The sequence below is a fragment of the Heteronotia binoei genome, chromosome 4 (assembly GCF_032191835.1).
Source record: "Heteronotia binoei isolate CCM8104 ecotype False Entrance Well chromosome 4, APGP_CSIRO_Hbin_v1, whole genome shotgun sequence".
Taxonomy (NCBI): Eukaryota; Metazoa; Chordata; class Lepidosauria; order Squamata; family Gekkonidae; genus Heteronotia; species Heteronotia binoei.
In genome coordinates this window covers 50,705,903-50,728,654 of record NC_083226.1, presented here as the reverse complement: position 1 = coordinate 50,728,654, position 22,752 = coordinate 50,705,903, and the positions used below count along the sequence as shown (strand labels likewise).

The following is a 22,752-nucleotide window of genomic DNA, read 5'->3' as shown; positions in this document are numbered from 1 at the left end:
CCCACCCCAGAATGAGAGCCATGTTCCAAAGACTCCTGGATTGGCCCTGCACTTTGGCCCTCTTGATTTGCTTCCAGTTTGCCTCTATGGCCTGTTTCTCCTTCAGCGGCTTCTGCAACCTGGCCTCCAACTTTGGGCATGACTCAAACATGTTTTGATTACTCGCAAACCCATGGCTTCTACACCAACTTTAGCCTCTCGCCTCAGCATCCCCTTCATGGAAACCCCACAGGATCTCTGCCCAGAGTGATTGCCTTACCTTGTTGGCCCCTGATGGTGAGCTTCAGCTGCATGCCAACTCTGGAGCAGATCCACAGATGAACCCGGCTGTGAGCGATGGGGGCTGGTAGCACCCTTTTGCCTGTGAGCCACGCTCCTGCACCACTATCATTATCCCACACTGCAACTGGGAAACTCACCTCCATCACCTGCTGTACTATCTCCATCCTTTCCTCCAGTGCCAGCAGCTGCAATATGGCGTTTACATCACCCATCAAGCTGGGAACTTTCAACTGAACAAGGCTGCTGAACGTGGGTGTGAAGGAAGCCTTGAAGAATGAGGAATGGGACTGCCTTTTCCTCCATGACATGGATCTTATCCCTGAGAATAACCACAACCTTTACACCTGTGACCCTGGAGACTCAAGCATGTCTCTGTCACTATGAACAAGTTTGGCTACAGCCTCCCATACAATATTTTGGTTGTGTCTCAGTGCTTACCCCCGATCTGAAGATCAGTGGCTTCCCCAACAAGTATTGGGGCTGGGAAGAGAAAGATGATGACATCGCCACAAGGGTGCGTTGTTACCGGAAATGCTTTGAGTCTCTTGTTTTTAATGGGGAAATTAGCTAAGAGACTTGGTAGAGCGAATTAGGAGTGAAGGATCTTGTCTTCAATAATACGGAGGTCAGGTTTTCAAGCAAGAATACTCCAGGCAAATTATGTATTTTCTAATGTTTACTTAAAATATGTAAAAAGGGTACATTCACACACACAAATACACTATACAGGCATGAAGCTAGGAAGGGTAGATGTTATCAATAGAGGAATTGAGGGGTTGTTGAAGAGGGTGATATTCACCTGTTCCAGATGTTGTGAGGTCCAGCTACAGCTTGAAGATGCAGACATGCATTACCATATGCCATGTCTGAGGGCCCCCATTACTTAGAGTAGTGTGGGGGGGAAAACAATCTTGTTACATGTTGCTCAGGCAGAGAGAGAGAGAGAGAGATGAAGCCTTCTCTCCTGTTACAATATTTTGGAAAGGAAGAGGTCCTTCCAAAAAGGGGGCTGGCTTGTAGGTGGGCAGTGTTTAGTCTATTCTGGGTACCTGATTGGGTGCCCACCTCAGCCCAGTGAGCAGAACTGACTCTGGTTACCTTAATGGAACTCCAGGTAACAATAGATAGTGCTGGCTTAGTAATGTCCTCCCAATAGGTTACAAAAGGTCAGGATATGTGTTAATGGTTTGGGTGGTTCAGCAAAGATACCCCTGGGAAGAGGCAAGCATAGAAAACAAAAGAGCCAGGGAGGTGACTGATTAATCAGTAGCTGAGGATTAGGGCATGAGTGATACTTACCAGCAATACCCATTGTTATTATGCATCCTGTGTGGGCGGAGATGGAAGAGCCACGTAATGGTGGTTCTGCCTTCCTTGTACTCTTCTGGGGTCCTAGCCTCTTGCTTGGGGAGGTCATATGGCTTTGCTGGGCATTTGTGCGACTTTCTACACTGTTAAGAAATACACTGTACCAGAATAGTTACTCTGAACTAAACAGTGATCTTAAGCACAGTTCTGACTAACTCCTTTTGAATTGAAGATTGGTTTACCTGGATATATTGATAATCCATTACTTTAGCACCATGGTTCTGCAGCATCTAACCATAGCGCATTCCGCCACAGCTATGATTATACACCAAGGCAGGGGAAGCCAAGATGTCCTCTTAACAGATTTTGGCTTTGTGAATGTTCCACCTTTAAAGGGAGCTGGGATACTGGGAAAAGATGACTAGCGGTTGAGAAGAGCTGCTAAGGGAGTTGTTCAACTATCATAAACCTGCATTTTAGATACAGCCAGAAATCAAAATAGTAATATTTATTATGATGAATTCTCTGTACTCATCAAGTCCCATATGAGTGTCTGTAAAGTATTTTGTCTGGCAGCTATTGCAGCTGGCTGTGCATTTAGAAAGTATTTTATGTGGCACAATAATAGAGCTGGAGTTGTGCAGATCCTAATAACTGCATGGTATACTCTGTGCAGAGGCACAGATGTCACAAACATTTGTCTTGTGAAGGGTGGTCGGTGGTTCTAGCCCTCACCCCGGGCAATATCCAGTGTGGGTTGCTTAAGGTACATTTTTCTTCATCAAATGTGTTGATACCTTGGATTGGTGTATAGATGCACACTAGTGCTTCCTGGTCCATTTGATTAAGAATGAAATCAAGTCTTTTTTTCTTGGGACATACTCATGCAAGATGGCAACAATGCTAACAGTTATATAAATGTGTATTTTTGGGCTCTCACCAATATAAATATTCAGTTGCCCAGTTTAGGGAGCTGCTTGCAATCAGATGTATACCTGAATCTCTTGTATATGGAAAGGGGAGAGCTCATTAAGTAAAAGAAAAAGATCTTTGTGTGCATGTGCGTGCATTATGCATGGCAGTGTAGTATGTGCATTTGTGTGTATCAAGTTCTTCTGTTCCAAGGAACAGACTTCCTTGGTTCCTAACTTCATCTGAGTTTTTTTGCCTAGGCTACTCCCCTTCCCCCCAAAACCTATACCCATTAAATTGTGTTCCTATATTATTCTGTTTTTTTCTCTTACCAGTTTTATATGTTGATACTTCATTTCATTTTGATGGATAAAATTCAATAAATAATTTCTTCTTCAAATAGATTTAGTGAAATAAATTTTCAAACAGAATTCTTTCCTTAAATACGTTTTTCAAAGGGAATTCTGCAGTATTCTATGTATTTTCCTGGTTGTTAATAAAATTTAAGCACAGAACTTGCAGTCTTACTGTTCTTTTCCTTTAAAAATATTGATTGTGATACATTTTTTTGCAGAATTATAAATACTTCTTATTTAAGAAAATAAAAAAATGGAACAACTGGAGAGAAAAAATGCTCACAGTGTATTTTAGAGGTTAAAGTATTAATTACTGTACAGTTATATTAAAGTATTGCTCAATGTTCTATCTAGATTTTTTTCAGGAATTCATTAAAACTAAGCTGGATATTCCGTTTATTTTACATTAGGACATATGACACAGAGCAAGAAGTACTCCTTTCACACATCTTTTCTCCAGATTGCTATATGAAGCTGTGCATAATATAAACACACATTCTTGTCTCTAGTTAGGCATATTATAGTTAATGACCATATGGTCATTATGGTATAAGATCTACTGTCTGTTGTATTTATATTCCTCAAGCATATTGTTCCTTCAACTTCACAGTGTGTTAAACTATTTCAAAGGGGAAAAAAGCCTTTCCCTCTTGTTTCTGGTTGTCCTATCAAGTGTAACCTTGGACCCTTATAGAGCAATTAGATCAGCCTCTATCCCCTCCTTTGTAATGAGGTTTCTTGCATTTCTGAGTCTATAACCCTTTAGTCTTCCCTAATGGGACATCATTATTCTGAAAGAAACAATGTAAATGTAAATGAATATTCTCATTAACGAGTCACAGAGAAACCTTTAGTGGTAGCGCTGTGGTAATTCTGCTTGTTATTTCTCTGGTATTCCATGCAGAATTTTTTTTTATAATTCATTATTAGTATTCAAAATTACTTGTTCTTTAATTTTGCATGTCTTTCATAATCCAGTGTTCCAACCAGTTCAACCATGTCCTTGTTTTATTCTCCAGGAACCACCTGTGAAACGTTCAAGGTCTCTGTCCCCAAAGAGCTTTTTGAGAGAGTCAAAGGAACTAAAGAAGCTTCAAATAGCTGAAAGAAAGATTGAAAACTTAGAGAAGTCACTACAGTTAAAGGTGAAGAAATTTTTTAAAAACTTTTTCATGTTCAGTTGGCATAGGTAAAGATAAAAAATGCATATGCATTTTACAAAACTGAATGTATATGGTGTTTCTTAATAGAACTGAGTTACCAGAAATGCATTTCCCTTGTACTCACGATGCTAAGACTCACATGCAATAAAAATAAAGCCAGATGTTCGTGCTGATACATGAATATATTCATTTGATTTGTTAATTCATAATTGTATGGCTGGGCCATTATGCACATGACAGTATGGTTTTTAGGAAGTGCAGCCTATTGTGTCTGGAATGGCTTCATGTCTGTTTAATCATGTACTGAAGATTTGCAGTCAGTTGCATCCTCTTTCAGCATATAGATATGGAAGAATAGCCCTTTTAGTTCAGCCAGTGTGTAAACTATTGTCATATGGTGATGTACACTTCTAATCTGTAATCTGTGGATAGATACTATATTAAATAAAAAGAGCCCCGTGGCGCAGAGTGGTAAGCTGCTATACTACAGTCCAAGCTCTGCTCATGACTTGAGTTCGATCCCGACAGAAACTGGGTTCAGGTAGCCGGCTCAAGGTTGACTCAGCCTTCCATCTTTCCGAGGTTGGTAAAATGAGTACCCAGCTTGCTGGGCGTAAAGTGTAAATGACTGGGGAAGGCATTGGCAAACCACCCTGTAAAAAGTCTGCCGTGAAAACATTGTGATGTGACATCATCCCAGAGTCAGAAATGACTGGTGTTTGCACAGGGGACTACCTTTACCTTTAATATGTCAAGTACTATAATTCCAAAGGCACAATATCTGAACTAATGTTTTAAAGTACTTTAGGTAATATTTTTATAAGGTAGTTTCAAAGTTTTAAGATGTTCTTTGTGGTCTCTGTGCTTCACACTCATGGGATGAAGTGCCAGTGCCGATCGCCTATCAGTAATACAAAAGTCCGGTGGGCATGCACGACAGCCCCAATGTGCATGCTCACCCGGTGGGTGCAAACATCCCGCCAGTTCCTTCTTTACCCCCGCGTCGGATAGACATGTCCATAGTTGCTCTTGTCGGTAGTTACTTACCATTTTCTCTCTGGGGTTTCTCTTCTTTTTTTCTTTGTTCTTGTTATTGAAAAAAAGAAGAAGAGACTATTAGATTAGTAGTTGCTACCCTTTGGGGGTTTCCCCCCCCACACCCTCTCACCATCCCTTGTCTATGGAAAGGCGTTGGAGGTTTTTTAAGCGGTGCCTTAAGTGCGGGAGCAAGATTCCTCCTCCCAACAGACATTCTCATTGTTTACTGTGCCTTGGGGAAGGTCACCGGGTGGAATCCTGCCATCACTGCTCGAAATTTTCTAAGCAGATGAGGAAAAACCGAACTGCAAGACTTTCAGCAGCACTGATGAAATCGGCCCTCACACCGCAGATGTCGGCATTGGCATCAACCAGCGCTTCGATGCCCATTCCGACATCGACATCAATTCCAGTCTCGTTGTCAAGCCAACCGACTCAACTATTTTCCTTAGTGGACATCTGTTCGGCTGCAACCTGGGCATCTTCTCATGTCTTCATGCGACATTATGCCTTGGATGTCCGGAAGCATCGCGGAGCAGAGCTGGGTACCCTGGTCCTTCAAGCCGCTTCTTCTGTATAACCCCCAGCTCCCTCCTCCAGGTAAGCCTAGCTTACTATTCTCCCATGAGTGTGAAGCACAGAGACCACTTGAAGATAAACAGGTTTCCAACCTGTAACTGATGATCTTCAAGTGGTCATCTGTGCATTCACACTACCCACCCTCCTTCCCTTCTGCTTTCGCTCATGGTATCCTAGATAGGCGGTGGTGGGAAGGAACTGGTGGGATGTTTGCACCCACCAGGTGAGCATGCACACTGGGGCTGTCGCGCATGCCCACTGGGGTCAGGCGGTGAAAAATCCCAGACTTTTGTATTACCGATCGGGGATCGGCGCTGGCGCTTCATCCCATGAGTGTGAATGCACAGATGACCACTCGAAGATCATCAGTTACAGGTAGGAAATCTGTTTTTGTCCATACCATAAGCCCCCCACTTTCCCAAAGCATGGTGTCTTGGGAAATCAGGATTACCTAAATGTCAAGTGATCATCATATATACCTATAATTGTAAACATAATGTTTTGTAGGCTTCCACATATGTTTGTTAAGAAAATGCATTCAGCAAACTCTGCAATATTCTTCTCCAGCGTACATTGTAACAGGTAGTGGTAAGTGCATGATATAAGAAATACAATGCAGTTTTGAAAGGATTTTGTTCCATCTAAATAGTAGAGTTTTCCTACTTCCTCATGAGGAAGAACATTGTTGGATTTTAAGTCCAAAGTTCTGGGCATTGACAACTAGTTGTGTAGTTCTTCAGAATGTAGTGTTTCTCATGTTTTCCAAGGGATAAAAAAACCCTCTGATCATTTAAGTCTTAATCAGCCATGACTTTGAAGTCTTTTCAGTTATAATTTAACAAATGAGTGGTTGACAGTAGATTTGTAAATAAGAAATTTAATTGCGCTATCCTTTCATTGAAAACTCTTACAGTTTGTTCAGAAATCTTACCAGTGTCTTCTTGTCTTGGTGTTATGCAGACTCAAGAAAATGATGAGCTAAGGCAAGCCCATGAAAAGCGCAAAAAAAGGCTGCAGATGTTACAGACCAACTACAGAGCAGTAAAAAAGCAATTAAAGCAGTGGGAGGAGGGCTATAGCGAGTAAGTTACACATCTCATTAAAACCATTATACCTATTAAATTTAAATGCAACTTTTCTGGCTTAGGTGTCCTAGCAAAGAAGTTAGTTAAACTGAAAAAAAAATAGTAAACTGATCTAATTTTTTGAGAGCACATGATACAAATTCATATAATATGTCATAACAAAATCAAAAGTGACATGAGCTGATAGTTCCGATCCCATTTTTAGTTTCACAAATGGACAGAGGTTGAGAGTTATTAAATTGTTTTGCATGCTCAGTCCCTCTTTTAATAAATAATTTCTATTTGTCTCTACAGCTTTCCGTATATGTTGCAGTTTCCACCAAATAAATATGTGTAATATGCTATACATTTTGTAAATAATACATGAAATATTGTATTATTTGATACTGTCATATCCCACTTTACCTATCGGTTTGTCATTTGGCTTTGAGGGACAAGAACAGTTGGTGATTTAAATTCCAGAGTACTTAAATCTTGTAAATATCCATTACTAATTTTGAACTCATAGAAATTAATTTGGGAATCTGATCATTACTTCCATTCTCTCACAACACCACACTTTCCATTTAGCCCCGTGTATTTGGGAAAGGGCCCAAAATAGCTTTGCTGCCACATTTGATGATGGAAGTTATCTGGTCCCTGTTGCCAGCCTGCACAGCAAATGGGATCATATACTGGGGCTGCAGCTGATAATGGTATGATGATGCAGAGGAGAAAATACACATGACTTGACTTTATACTGAATGAGACCATTGGTCTTCCAAGGTCAATATTATCTGTTCTGACTGGCAGTGAAGAGCCAATTAAAACAGTTGTAGTAGCTTTGAAGCCACACGTTTCTCTTTGATATGCCTCCTGTGTCTCTTCTGAGCACTATTCCCCAATGTGAAACTTGCTTCATGTTCCAGGAAAATGAGTACAGTAGGTCTCGTAGCTGGCAGGAGGTTCCCACCTGGAAAAAGCTGCCACTACAGAGAGTGAAGGGCAAGTAAGCTGCAAGCCTCTCTGAAATGCAGGCTGTGAGCTAGGGATGGACCTAAAGGGCCTATCTTCTCCAAACCCTGCCCCCCTTCTGTGTAGTCTCTACACTCTCATACTAGTGCCCAGGCTATTGCTGGGAGGAGATCAAGCTTAGGTGCAAAGTACAACCACAGCTGCCACCTGGGAAACGAACAAGTTGGCCACAGTGGGACAGCCATGGTTTTACTTCTCTTGTTCCAGATGGAGCTGCCTCTCCTCTGGGTGCCTTTGGTGATCTTGCTGTCTCACCTAAGCAGCTGTGCTTCATGCTGAGGAAAAAGTGAGAAGGCAAAGAAGGGAGCTCTTCTCTTCACTCCAAGGACACAAGGACTGGCTAAGATTGTAAAGTGGTGGGGAAAGACAGCCTTACATGGTCAGAGGTGCTTTTGTAACTGCATAATATTTGGGGTAAGCTTTTGGATCTACCTGATCTGAAAATATACCTGAAAAATACCTTATCAGTATTTTTGGATATACGTTGGCATCCCAAATGTATCTGGGATTTTTTTGGAGAATCTCCAGAAAATTCCCAGAAATATCCCAGATATAGATCTTACCAGGAAACCCTGAAAAACATGAGATGGGCTGGAGCAGATCACTCCCACCATTCAGCTGTTCTCAGGGTTTCTTCTGCATTCCCTTGATACAGGGCATGTTTAAAGGGACTGCAGAAAATAGCCTGCAAGATAGCGGGGGGGGGAGGTGTCAGGGAGTCCACTGTCCCTGCCAGCTCAGCTGGCGCTCTTTTGGGCAGTCTGGTTTAAACCAGATTCGCCAAGAAAGCCCCAACCGAGCCTGCAGGGGAGAGTTCTGCTTTGTGGGTTGTTTGGGCAGTCCAGTTTAAACTGAACTGCCCAAGAGAACACCAACTGAGCCTGCAGGAAGAGTTCTCCCAATGGGATCAACTGCTTTACAGGCTCTTTTGGGCAGTCCAGTTTAAACCAGGTTGCCCAAGAAAACCCTAGCTGAGCCTGTGAGGAGAGTTCACTATGTGGGCTCAGCACCTTTGTAGGCTGTTTTTAGCAGATTGCCAAAAAGAGCTCCAGCTGAGCCACTTCGTAGCTGGGGGTTTGTTTGTTTGTTTGTTTATTGGTGGCTTTGCCACTGCTTTTCCCCCCTCTATATTTTCCATTCAGGTCTATTGAACTCGAAAAGATCTGGAATTTCCAAAAGAATCCCAGATCTGAATACTTACAGGTATTGGGATCTGGTGTTTTTTTGGGGTGGTGGTGGTGGTGGTGGTGGTCTAAAAATAATGAGAAAAAAATTGCACACCCCTAGTTAGTATATATTTAATATAAATTGTTATATCTTATTTTATTGTATATTTTTATTGTACATGTTTGCTTGGGGTACACACAGGGCCATACAGTAGCTGTTTATTGTTAATATGGGTCTTACTGAATCGGATAGATTATACTATAGAGCCCATTGGAACAACTATGTAGCGGCAGCGATTGCAGCAAAGCAATGTTACTACTCTGCTACTATAGCATCAGCTAGTTCACAGCCATCCCAATTGTTCAAGGTAGCTCAGTATCTGCTGACATCAAGATGTGATCTCAGAAAGAAACAATTAGCTGTGATACTTTTGCCATGTTTTTTGCTGTTAAAATATCAAGAATATGCCTTGGTCTGGGTGTCAGTTGTAACACAGGCACGTCAGAAGAAAGGCCTAATACACCACCTGGTCTATTTATGGTCCCCGTCCATCCATCCATCCATCCATCCATCCATCCATCCATCCCAAAAGGTGATTATATATAACAAAATATATGACGTAGAAAATATTTCTTCCTAATATCCCCTTCATTACACTAAAAAATTTGGGGGGTCACTCACTGTTTATAAAATACTATAAAATTTACTTCTGTGAAGATACATTATAGTCAACATTTTATATTTCAGATTTCATAACTAATCTGTTTTTCAACTGAATTATTAATTTCACCATCACTCCATACTCAAAACTGCATATTTTCACTTTTTCTGCATACTTTTAGCAAAGAGGCGATATAACAAAACTGCAGGGCTATTATATATCTTATAATAGAAAATTGAAAATGTTTCTCCTCAAAACCTACTACCTTACGCACATCTGTACTTAGGATGTTACATTTAGAACTGATTTCTAGTTCTTCTTTATTACAATATTTATTTATTTATTTGATTTATATTCCACCCTCCCCGCCAAAGCAGGCTCAAGCCGGCTCACAGCTTAAAATCCCAACAGACAATTACATTAATAAACATTAAAATTACGCATTCAACATAAAACACAATTCAGTAGTTAAAACAGTTAAGAACAAGATATTAGTTTGGTGCTATTTCAGTGGTGACGGCATTTCTTCCACTTCCCTGAATACAGATGTGGTGTCAAGTAAATGCCAGCCAGAAGAGGACAGTCTTGCAGGCCCTGTGCAACTGCGCAACGTTCTGCAGGGCCCTCACTTCCTCTGGCAGTTGATTCCACCAGCAGGGGGCTGTAATCGAGAAGGCCTTGTCTCTGGTGGTTTATAATTTGGTCTCCTTCGGCCCGGGGATTACTAGTAGATTATGTGATCCTGATCTGAGTGTCCTCTGGGGTACATGTGGGGAGAAACAGTCCTTAAGGTAGGCAGGTCCTAGGCCATAGGGCTTTAAAGGTAATAACCAGCACCTTGTAACAAATCCGGTATACTGTGGGCAGCCAGGTCAGTTCCTGCAGCTCCGGCTGAATGTGCTCCCACCTGGGGAGCCCCACTAACAGCCCGGCAGCCGGGTTCTGCATTAGTTGCAGCTTCCGTGTTTGGCACAAGGGCAGCCTCATGTAGAGGGCATTACAGTAGTCCAGCCTTGAGGTGACAGTTGCATGGATCACTGTTGCCAGGTTGCTGCGCTCTAGGTAGGGGACCAACTGCCTTGCCCTCCTAAGATGGAAAAAAGCAGATTTAGCAGTGGCTGCTATCTGGGCCTCCATTGTCAAGGCAGGCTCCAGTAGTACCCCTAAGTTCTTGATCTTGTGCGCCATTGTCAGTGGTGCACCGTCAAATGCCAGTAGGGAAATTTCCCCACCCAGGCTGCTGTGACTCAGGCAAAGGACCTCCGTCTTCGCTGGATTGAGCTTCAATCTACTCAGCCTAAGCTATCCAGCCACAGTTTGTAGCACCAGTTCCAGGTTTTCTGGGACACAGCCAGGCTGGCCGTCCATCAGTAGATAGAGCTGGGTGTCATCAGCGTACTGGTGACAACCCAACCCGTACCTCCAGGCAATCTGGGCAAGGGGGCACATAGAGATGTCAAGCAACATCGGGGAGAGCACCACCCCCTGAGGCACCCTGCAATCAAGGCCTCCAGGACAGTTCACCCCCAATCGCCACCCTTTGTTGCTGACCATCTAGGAAGGAGGAAAGCCATTGCAAAACCAACCCCTGAATCCCTGCGTCAGCGAGGTGGCGGTTCAGCAACCGATGGTCGACCGTATCGAACGCTGCCAATAGGGCTGACCACAGCCTCTTTAAGAGGCGTTGGAAACCACCCTTCCATGAGGGATCTATTTATGATATCCCATATAGGATATCTAAGCTCCCTCTGGCAAGCTTTAATTAGCCAGGAGGGACAAGGGTCCAGATCACAAGTTGTTGGGCGTACAGTTGAGAAGATTCTGTCAACTTCCTCCAGGCTGAGTGTATCGAAGCAATCTAGATTTGAACCAGAAGACAGGCACGGGGCCTCGAGTTCACATTCTGTCTCCAATGTGGCAGGGAGGTCGTGGCGGAGCAACGAGATCTTATCTGCAAAAAAGTTCGCAAAAGCCTCACAGCTGGTCTCCAATTCCCTAAAATTTGGCCTGTGTTGTGGCAGTGTTGTAAGGGTCCGAACTGTGTTAAACAATTGTGCCAGGCACAAAACTGCAGACGTAATCTTGGCCGCAAAGTAGGTTTTCTTTGTGGCTTTGACTGCCATCTCATAGGACCTCATAAACTCTCTATAAGATGTTCTAGTCGCTTCATCTCGAGTACACTGCCGTTGCCTCTCTAGCAGTCTGAGTCCTCGTTTCACTTGCTGCAATTCTGGGTTATACCACAGTGCTAGCTTAGAACAAGGGCGCAGAGGGTGCCAAGGTGCGATCTCATCGATGGCTCTGGAGAGTCTACCATGCCAAGACTCAACCAGGTTATCCAGGGAATCGCCAGGGGAAGAGCCATTTGGAACTGTTCCAGGTCCATCTGGCTCCGCGGCGAGCTAAAATATACTCACTGCCTAAACGGGCTTGGGGTGGGACATCCACACGAGCCTTGAGGCCATAGTGATCCGACCATGGCACTGCTTCAGCAGTAATACCGTCCACTAAAATTCTCGTCGCAAAGATCAAATCTAGCATGTGCCCCTCCTGGTGGGTGGGTGTAGTAACAAATTGGGAGAGTCTCAGTGTTGCCATGGATGACACTAGGTCCATCGCCTGAGTGGAGGTCGTGTCATTGGCATGGACATTGAAGTCACCCAGGATCAAAAGCCTTGGGTACTCCAATGCCCAGCCTGTTACGGCCTCCATCAGGGTCAGTAAGGCGCCAGCTGCTGTGTTAGACGGACGGTACACCATCCATATCGCCAACCCCTCCCCAATGTCCCACGCCAGACTGGCACATTCAATGCCATTGATTTCTGGGGCCGGAAGAGCCTGGAAAGAGTAAGGCTCTTTCCAGGAAAGAGTAGAGCCACCCCTCCCCCTCGCCCGCTAGTCCACAATTGGTGAAAGACTGAGTATCCTGGGGGAGCCATTTGGGAGATAGCTACAGTTTCCCCATCTCGCACTCAGGTCTCAGTCACGCAGGCCAGGTCCACGTCCTGCTCAAGCAAGAAATTCTGAAGGACTGAGGTCTGATTATTTATGGACCTGGTATTGCATAATACCAGTGACGGAGGCAAGTAATTCAACCTGACCCCTCTACCTGCCACTGTCGGGATCAGACACAGACTGGAAGGGGACTGCGCACTATCATGTCTTGGCCTTGTTCCCTTATAATGATGTCTGTTCCCACCGTCACACCTTCCCCTCCCCAGTACTGGAGTACTGGAATCCCCATGCCGGTCATACATTAGTTTAAGCTACTTCTCATTATAAATTTGACTCTTTTTTCTTTTTCTTTATTTCATTTTGAATGTCCATTAACTGTTTTTCTTTTCTTCTTTTGTCTTTATTATTCAAAGTAATCAACACTCCTCTCATTACTGCTTTATAAGCATCCCAGACCGTCTGAAAATCAATATCTTATTTATCATTCACTTGGAAAAAAGCTTTACTTTCCTTTTCTAGGAATGTCACTGTTTCTTTATTCTGTAGCAAATCTTCATTCAATCTCCATCTTCTCAATTTCTTGGACAATTTTGTAATCCACATTATTGGGTTATAGTCGGCCCCAATTTAGGGTAAAATCTCTATCTTCCTTGTTATAAGACTTAAGTCTTTAGTTCCCCACAGCATGTCAATTCTAGAGAAAGTTTTATGTCTTGCTGAAAAAAAAAGTATAGTCCCGCACTTCAGGATTAAATTTCCTCCATATATCTTCTAAATTTTCTTGTTTAGCCAATTCAAAGAAAGATTTTGGCAATTTCCCTTCTTTCCCATCGTTTTTTTCCCCCTCCAGATCTATCCAATGAATTCTTAACTGTTCCATTAAAGTCTCCCATTAGCAATACTTGATCATAAGTCAGCTCATCAGATTGTTGTATAATGTCTTTTAAAAAGGCATCCTTTGCACCATTAGGCGCATACAGTCCCAATAACAACGTTTTTTTCCCATTTAATATTATCTCCACTGCTACAAATCTTCCATTCTTGTCTTTAAATACTAATTTTGGCTCCAATTCTTGTTTAATATAAAAAATCACTCCCCTTTTCTTCTGTTCAGCCAATGAATAAAATTCTAGTCCCAATTGTTTATTCCATAAAAATTTATAATTCTTTTGTTTAATGTGTACTTCTTGCAAACAAATTATATTAAAGTTTTGTTTCTTAATCCAATGAAATGTTGCCCTTCTTTTTTGTGGTGAATTTAGTCCGTTAACATTCCAAGACAATAATTTGTAATCCATCATGGTGCAAAGTCTTTATTTTCTTCAAAAAATCTGCGCAACTCCTGCGCATTTGCAATTGTGACTCTTTTCCCCTGGAGTTCAAAGCTCAAGCCTTCAGGTATTATCCATCTAAACCTCGTGCCATTGTCTCTCAATTTTTCTGTCAGCTTTTTATATGTTCTATCATTTATCACTTGACTTGGCAACTCCTTCATGATTCTCACTTTACTGCCTCCCACTATCAATGTCTTTTCAAAATTTTTGTTCATGATCCTTCCCACCATTTCCTTTGTCATATATCTTATAACAACATCTCTTGGTAGGTTGTTTTTCTTGGCAAAGAGTGAATTCACTCTGTACATATAGTCATACATATTTTTGGTCTCATCAGGGTCTTCTTCTAAGAATTCTGCAATTATTTTTATTATATATCCTTTCAAATCACCGTCCTCCACTTCAGGTACTCCTCTCAGACGTATCTGAGTTTCCATCAATTTGCAGTCATGAATTGTCACTTTTTCTTGAATTTTCAACTTTCATTTTTCCTTCTACCTCCTGCACTTTCTTAACTGTTTCCCCAGTCTCCTTTTTGAGATCTTCCATGTCTTTTCTCATCTCTGCAATAATTTCTTCTTTTGATTCATCTATCATCTTTCTAACTCCTTTCATTATTCTGGCTTCCATGGCATCCAATTGTTCCTGCATTTTCTCTAATGAAAGAGCCCTTTGTTGGGTCTGCTTAGATTCAGACATTTAGAGAGGAAAAAAAAAATCAAAAATACCAAAAAAATTTATCTCACAAATTTCAGATTTAACTGTTAAGTTCAAAAGATTTGGGTTTGCTTTTTATAATGAACTTTATTTCATCTTCCTCTGAGCTTCCTAGGCCAAGATGAATTTTTAAAAATTTTAAAACCTTTAAAAAATGACGAAATTTTTGACTATCAGGTTCAGAAGATTGGGACTTGGCCTTTATGGCAAGCCCAATTTCGCTGTCCTCTGAGCCCCCAAAGTCCAGATATTTATTTTAAAAGCCTTTAAAATTTCCAAAATGGCGGCCGCAACTTTTTACTACTTCTTAAAATTTCTCTTTCCTTTTAAAAATTTCCTAGGAGCCCACAGAGTATATGACCAATAGCACTTATCTTCTTACCCTCTTTTCAATTGATCCCAACAATGTTTAATGTCCCGAATTCTTTTAAAAACAATATTTTTAATTTAGCCTCCCAGCAATGGCCGCCGATGTTTCTCAATGGTATATATTGCTAGAGTAGGTTTTCTTTCTACTGCTTCCTGTTGTAATTGCCACCAACTCACAAGGAGATCTCACGATACTTGACGCATTTCCTGTCTTGCTCAGATGTGCTGCAGGTCTGTTCCAGTATGACGATGTTGCTTTTACTTCCAAACCGCAAGTAGACAAAACAATAAATTCCTTCTCACGTTTTAGCAGTTTTTAACACTGCCCTTTATATTTATAAATTTCACCCCTTCCTTCCTCTTCTTCCAAGCTCTCTATATTTCCTTTTCCCACCTTTTATTTTTGTCCCTTTAAGCTATAAATAGCTCCGGAATAAAAAAAGATTCTTCTGTACCTTTTCTTCCAATTATCCAAGTTTCCACTGGTCTTTCAAAGCTTTAGATGTTTAACAATGTCCAAGAAGGTTAGGATCCTGACGAGCTTATGTCAAATAAATGACTCTGGGCACTTCTGCAAACGATGACTATGCAACTTCCCCTGAGACCCCTCAAAGCCTCAAAGAAGACCCCCTTCAGGGCTCCCTTTAAGTTTCCCATGCATGTTTTGGACTATTCTCTAACTGAGAAAAGTAGGCAGTAGGCATTAATTTGCCTTCCACTACCCCGAACAGAAGTTCCAGCCTGCTCCCGTTATGAGAGACAGCTCAGCTCGACATTTTCCTCCTCCGGAAGTCATCTGTCCACTACTTTGAAAACTATTCCTTCACAGTCACTGTTTGATGTGGAGGTGGCAGCACCAGCCACCGGTTTCTGCTCCACCATGTAGTGGCTTTGCCAGTCCTCACTGAGCTGTGTTCAGAGGAAGTGGAAGGGAATAAAACCACCTTGTCTCCTGTTTCTTCCCCTATGCTGCCATCCCCCCCACTATTTTACCTCATAGTCCTGACCGCTAGCAATTTCATGTCTATTTCTTGACAGCTTCAACCTCACTATATGTACCTGCTCACCCACTCATCCCCCCTGAGCAGCCTCCTGCTTTGAGAGCCAGTTTGGTGTAGTGGTTAAGTGCACGGACTCTTATCTGGGAGAACCAGGTTTGATTCCCCACTCCTCCACTTGGAGCTGCTGGAATGGCCTTGGGTCAGCTAAAGCTCTTGTAGGAGTTGTCCTTGAAAAGGCGGCTGCTGTAAGAGCTCTCTCAGCCCCACCTACCTCACAGGGTGTCTGTTGTGGGGAGAGGAAGGTAAAGGAGATTGTGACCACTCTGAGATTCAGAGTATAGAGTGGGATATAAATCTAATGTCATCATCATCACCTTCTTCTTCCCTCTGTTTCAGCAGTTGTTTGCAGGTTGGAAGAAAGCCCTGTTTTGGACTGTGGGCCTTATGTTTGACACCCTTGATTTATACTATAATTATTGTTGATTTATGAAAGTTCTATATCTTACTGAGAGTCTGTATCAAGAAACAAGGTTTCAGTGGTCCATTTGGACTAAGAAATGAGTTATCATTTCTGTGTAAATTAGTTTCAGCATTCCATAGATTACATAATTTATTAAATATAAAGAGTATATTGGCAATATTTATGTGCTTGTGCAGGGGACAAAGATGACCACATTACATTTCTTCAAGGAATGGGTTTAGAAATTGTGGGAAGAAAATAGCAAGACTAATTGAGATTCTGATACTTCTTTGACCAGGTTTTTAGGAATAACTCTGAATCAAGGCCGTATTGATTTCTGTAGGGGCCTTTGCAGCCTCTTTATTCCCAATAGATTGTAGCTGTGTGCCTGGGTTTATTAAAAGAGATGAAATGACCATCTTTCTGCTTTCATTATTTACTTTCTTGTCTTTTTTTTTTTGTCAACCAAATGGGAGCCTCTTGATGATGGCTCTGTGGGATTATAGGTGTGTTGAGCTGGTAAGATGTCACAGCTCTTTAATTTTCTGTCTTTAATACTCTGAGTTACTTTGAGAATTCTACATTTACTGAATTAAATTAAAGCATTCACATTCCAGTAATTTACTAGAAGTGTAGCATTGCAGTCACAGAGTATCAGTTCAGTGAAGGTGTAAAATTTATAAAGATGGAAGCTGATGTTACCTTTCTCCAGAAAAATCTTCAACATCTGATGATATGTTATGTTGATGAATACGAAGTTTCTACTGGAAGAAACAACTGTGTTGGGGAATAGGGCAGTGCTGGGCACCACTGAACTTCTCCAATGAAAGCTGTAATACAGTTCACTAGAGGAAACTGTGCAAGTTGTTATAAAGCTGCAATTTGTGTATAAAGTCTGTAATTACTAGTGCCCATATATGCTTGAGGGACTATTTTAAAAACACACACCCAGCCTTGAATCCAAAGAGATAAGGCTGGATGTGTGTGTTAAAGTGCTGTCAAGTCAAAGTCCACTCATGGTTACCCTGTAGGCTTTTCAAGGCAGGAGGCTAACAGAGGTGGTTTGAAGGCTGGATAGAGATGTTTAAATATGTACTTCTAAGCTGGTGTATTCTGAGGCTATTATTTATTTATTTACATTGTTTATAGTCTTCCTTTCTCAATGAGGTTCAAGGCAGTATGGGGTTATGGGGAAAAAACAAAATCCCTGAACTTCCACACTCCTCTGAATGCCTTCTTTCTGCTCTTAAGTGCAGTCTGGGAAATAAAGACTTACACACTGTCAATATAACAGAGTTTGTTGCTTTCACCAGACTGGGCAAAGTGACAAATGAGGGTTTGTAGGGAAGAGAGTAAATAGCATAATGCTTCATCCACTTTGGATAAAATGATGGTTTGTTGGGAATGTGGAAATCTAGCATGAGGACTTAAAGGTCTCCTTACTGTATGCCAAATCACAGTGCAGCTTCTGTAAGCACACATCGTACCACACATGCTGCAGGGGAGGATCATCTTGCCAGCATGTGCTTCTAGTGCTGTATTAGAGAAAAGAGAGAATGCATGAACTTCAAATAACTATATATAAAAAACCTCATAGTTTTCAAAGCGGTGGCAATACTGTAGGGGAAGAAGAGTTGCAATCCCAGTATTCTCAGTTTCTTTAACATTTAAAGAGCTACATGTTGATGCACATCAGCTGCTAAAGAAATGTCTAAAAAAAATTACAAATCTTAAAATGGACAGGAAGGTAATAGGAAGAATTTCCTGGAGGTTCCCCTAACATTTGCACAACAACATTCCACACAGCACTACTGCAGTGTCACCTGTGGGGGAAGTAGCATTTTCCCAGAAACAAAACCATGCTGTTTGATTGCTGGGAAAAGGTGATATTGGCTGCTTACAGACGGGCAGCTCCAGGCAGCATCAAGGCAACCTGGAAGTGAGCTGCCTGAAAAAGGAGCACCCAGGAGTGTCCTGATGGCCTGCAGAAGAGGGACGGGCTGCAGGCACCCTGGGGAGTGTTCAGAGTGCTCATGTACTCCATCCGCAGCTCCCCAGGGGCTTCGCAGTCATCCAGACAGCCGGAGAGGCACCTCAGAGGTGCCTTTTTAAAAGCTAGTTCCTGGTAAGTTGCGGATGACTCGGGGGTAGGATGAGGACAGCAGGCAGATGTGTGCTTGTAGACATGCTCTTTTGGAGCACTCGCATGCCGTCCCTGGGGTGGTTTAAACCACCCGTTTGTAACCAGCCATTGTTACATCCAAGTTGCTTCAAGGAAGAAGAATATCTGTATCTGTTACTTATTTGGAGCGAATTATATTATTACATCGCTGTAACTTGATAATCAAATATAAGCTGGAATAGATGGGGTTGACAAAGCATTGAAGTGTTAATGCTGACTGTTTTGTTTTTTTTAACTTGGACAGGACAGAATTTGGTCTAGAATGTGAATCCGAAGGATGCCAAAATTGGTTTTGTACAATCACTACCTCCTTGTGTGCCTCCAAAATGTGTGCAGGATAAGTGGGAATTTACAGTCCCACAGTTTGCATGATTGTTTGCATGGAAATTAGATAAATTGAGTTGGATTCTCAATAGTGCCTAAAAGGAACCTGATGTTGACTTTTCCCATCCTTAGCTAGCAGTATGCAACCCAGTCTTCCTGGCACATATAGGAGGCAAGTGGTTTCCTCTTTTCTATGTAGCCTTATGTTAACTGTTCCCCCTACCCCATGCCATGTGATTCTCTTTAGTCTAAGAGCACTGACTGCTTTTGTCATGTATATGCCTCCTGAGAATGCCATGTGCTCAGTGTCTGGAACAAGTGCAAAGACTGTAGGCAGTCATGTGTTTTCTATGTTATGTGCACAGGTCTAGCATGATGACCATCCCTACCCAACATGCAGTTGTTGAACTATGACAGTCCTGCTACCCTATTAAAGTGATAAAAATGGAATATAAATAACATAAATAATTTAAAAAAGACAGGCAGAACTAGCCACAGGTCCACTGTTTTTGGTTTGGGGTAGCATTTTGTGATTGCTCCCTCAATGCAAACTGCTTAATTTTTCTTAATTGTTTTAAAAACTTCAATGTCACTTTTCTCTGAAATATCCAGTCACACCACCAAAAGTGCTATGTCTTATATGCATGTGAAAAAAGCACAAAGTAGATAAAAATCTTGAAGAACTTATTGAAAACAAGTTTATTTTCTTCCTATTTTCTTCAGGGTCAAGAAAGTTGCTATGATACTAATTTTAGCAAATGGCTTGCTTCCCCATGTCTTCCCCTCCCAACCAGCAATGAGCCATCTGTTCTTAAGTTTTCCCATAATAGCCCCCTACTATGCAGGTGGGCTCCACAATAGTTTAGTCAGAAGGGAGGAGCTCTAAATCTGTAAGGGATAGATAGTCATGATGGTAAAGTTGGGGGAAAGCCTTTCAGAGCAGTAGTTCCCAACCTTTTTGGCACCAGGGACCAGTTTCGTGGAAGACAATTTTTCCACGGCCCAGTGGTAGGGGGGGGCAGCGCTGGGATTTTTGCTGCCCCAGGCTGCCCCCCCCCCACACTCCATCCCTGCCCTACTGAGGGTCTTTAAATGGGAGGAGGGGGAGTCTGGGGCTGCTTCTGCTGCCTCCCGGCTAGGTGACCTGGTGACAGAAGGCCAGTCTGCCTCCCCCACCCATTTAAAGACCCCTGCTGATCAGCTGATTGGTAGAGGTCTATAAATGAGGGGGTAGGCCAAGGTTTCAGCAATGCTGCCCCTTCTGCTGACCCAGGCAGACCTTTCCTGCAAGGGAGGGCAGTGTTGGAGCAAGGCTGCACTGCCTCTTTCGTCCACGGCAGTGCCCCTGCTTTGCTCCATGGCCCAGTTGCTAGCAGGCCATGGACTGGTACCGGTCCACGGCCTGGTGGTTGGGGACCCCTGTTTTAGAGCATCCAGGTTGCCAGCTGTAAATAAATCCTGTTCTCCTTGATGCGATTTTTCCTGGCATAAAGGAGAAAAGGGGAGAGGCCTGGGGCCAGCCTTTTTAAGCAGAACCAGTTAGGGCTAACCATCCTTCCTTCCATGGTAAGCCTTGTTCCCACACCCAGCTAGATAGTTGTGAAGAGAAGTTAGTGAAGAGAAGTGAAGCTACATTATTGGCATGATGTAGCCATTCATTTTGCCTTCTGTCCATATTATGCATGGGACAGGACCTTTGAGGCACCAATACTCCAAAGGCAGAAATTCCAGTTTACACAAAATACAATACCTAAGCAGAATCTCATAGGAAGATCTTAAAGCAAGAAGTTGTGCATGTGGATTGGAAGAATCATATAGGAGTAGATATTCTCCCAGGAACGAACATTACAAAAACCTAATAAAATAACAAATAAATAAGAACAGCAATAGAGATTTAGCAACTACAGTTGCCTGATTATACAGATAATTCATGGTTGCAATGTGGGACTTCTGTTACATGAAGAAATACAAAAACTGGGTTATAATATTAATTCAGAGAAAATGGCACTGCTTTGTACTCTTTGGAGTTAAATTTGAATTGTATATTTGCAGTCTCCTCTGTTGCAGCTTTTGTAACTAACATTAAATTCTGTTAACTGTAGTTAACATGTCCTATCATTTGGTTCTTCCAATCTAATTTTAAAGCATGAAATCATGTTTTTGATTATTCAACTGAGAGAAGTCTTAAAACTATGATGTTTTTTTATTTACCCTTTTCTATCCCTTGATTGCATAGGATCACACTCAATTCTTTACTGCCTTACTTACCATACACTGCAAGTGGAACAAGTTCTAATGCCAAGTCTCACAATCCTAATGTCACATACGTGTGGGTCAAAATGGACAGTGTCAAATTCAACATTTGGTGTAGGTTTCTGAAACATAATTTCTATTTCCACATTTCCTACAGAATTTTACACTCAGCTGTAATCTGTTCAGCATTAACATACTGTTCTGTGATAAGTGAAACTACATATTTGCATAATATTTCTTATCTTAAGGGATGTCCATTGATTACTAGTCCCAAACAAAAAATAGATATTATTTTATCACATATATGTCTATCTGGGCATTTTTAGGGCATTTTCTTCTTAGAGGAAATTAAAATGACTTACAAAAGGGGGGAAAGGATGAAATTCAAAGCTGTGGTGTTCCTCGTACTCCTGGCCCATTACTTGCCCCTCCTGTTCTTACCACTAGAGAGTTCACCAGGCCTCAATGAAAAGAGGGAAGGTGGCTACGACACCAGTCCACTAACCTCTGCACCCAGTGCTCTTTAGCAGGGTTAGCTACAACATCCTTGGTCTGCTTCTGGATCCTCTTTTATGTCATGCCTTTTTGACCATTTCCATCCTACCCATGTGAACAGGAAGTATTGGGGGTTGGAGAGAAATTCTCATTGGCAAGGCCAGGTGTGATGGATGGCTTCTAATTCTGTCCTTCAGGTATCCTAACAAACCCTTGCCTATAGGGAGAGTAGTTAGATTCTAAATATAATTAACCAGTGGCTCACTGGTTAATTGAGAACTTCAGGGCAGGGGCAGAGTTAAGTGGAGGGAAAGTCAGTCATTGCCTCTGACCAGGTTTTGGGAAACAACAGATAAAAAGGGAATCTTCTAGGAGATTAGTTAAGCTTCACCCAGTGAAGGAAAGGAACTTATACATCTATAATATAGGTATATAGGGCACAAAGGCCAATAAAGAGGCAGGAATAGAGCTGGTATCCTATGTTATCATACGGAAATAGTACGTTGGGACTTGTGAGGAGATTGAGGGAAATATTCCAAGAGGCAAGCTAATGCTATTTCAGTAGGGTGAGATTCTTGGATTTAGAGAAGTTCAAAATAAAACCATTCCTTCTCTGACAGAAATAGCTTGTCAGTTCAGTAAAACTGTGTGTGTGTGAATTTGTAACTGTTTTAAATCAGAATTCTGTGGTCCCTTGCTATACTAACCAATAACTTGTTACATTCCTTGTCTTATCCACCAAACCACTAAGCACTGAGCCCTTCTAAAGAAGAGACTGTAAACTTATTTGTTGTGTTGTAAAGAAGATGTTGGCTTGAATCACCTTAGGAGAAGGAGAGGGAGGAAGCAGAAGAAATTACTTCAGATTCCCATTCTGCCTCCCCAGGCTTGCTCCATAATAGCAGAGTATAACCCAGCACAGTTATTTGTTAAAAATGCCCTGCTGACCACTTGCAACTCATACCATCACTAAAATCAACTCTGTCACTGCTAGAGAGCCAGTTTGGTGTAGTGGTTAAGTGTGCGGACTCTTATCTGGGGGAACCGGGTTTGATTCCCCACTCCTCCACTTGCAGCTGCTGGAATGGCCTTGGGTC

At 42.1% G+C, this 22,752-nt stretch overlaps 1 protein-coding gene and 1 pseudogene across 1 annotated transcript in view; both read left to right on the top strand.

Moving 5' to 3' along the window:
* The window catches only part of CNTLN (centlein), a 380,111-nt gene that overhangs the window by 164,770 nt on the left and 192,589 nt on the right, over positions 1-22,752 (top strand). Inside the window, exons 10-11 of the mRNA XM_060236541.1 lie at positions 3,878-4,003; positions 6,599-6,720. Coding sequence (XP_060092524.1) covers positions 3,878-4,003; positions 6,599-6,720 — 248 coding nt within the window. The remainder of the gene's footprint in view (positions 1-3,877; positions 4,004-6,598; positions 6,721-22,752) is intronic.
* On the top strand, positions 87-2,015 carry LOC132569834 (beta-1,4-galactosyltransferase 3-like; annotated as a pseudogene).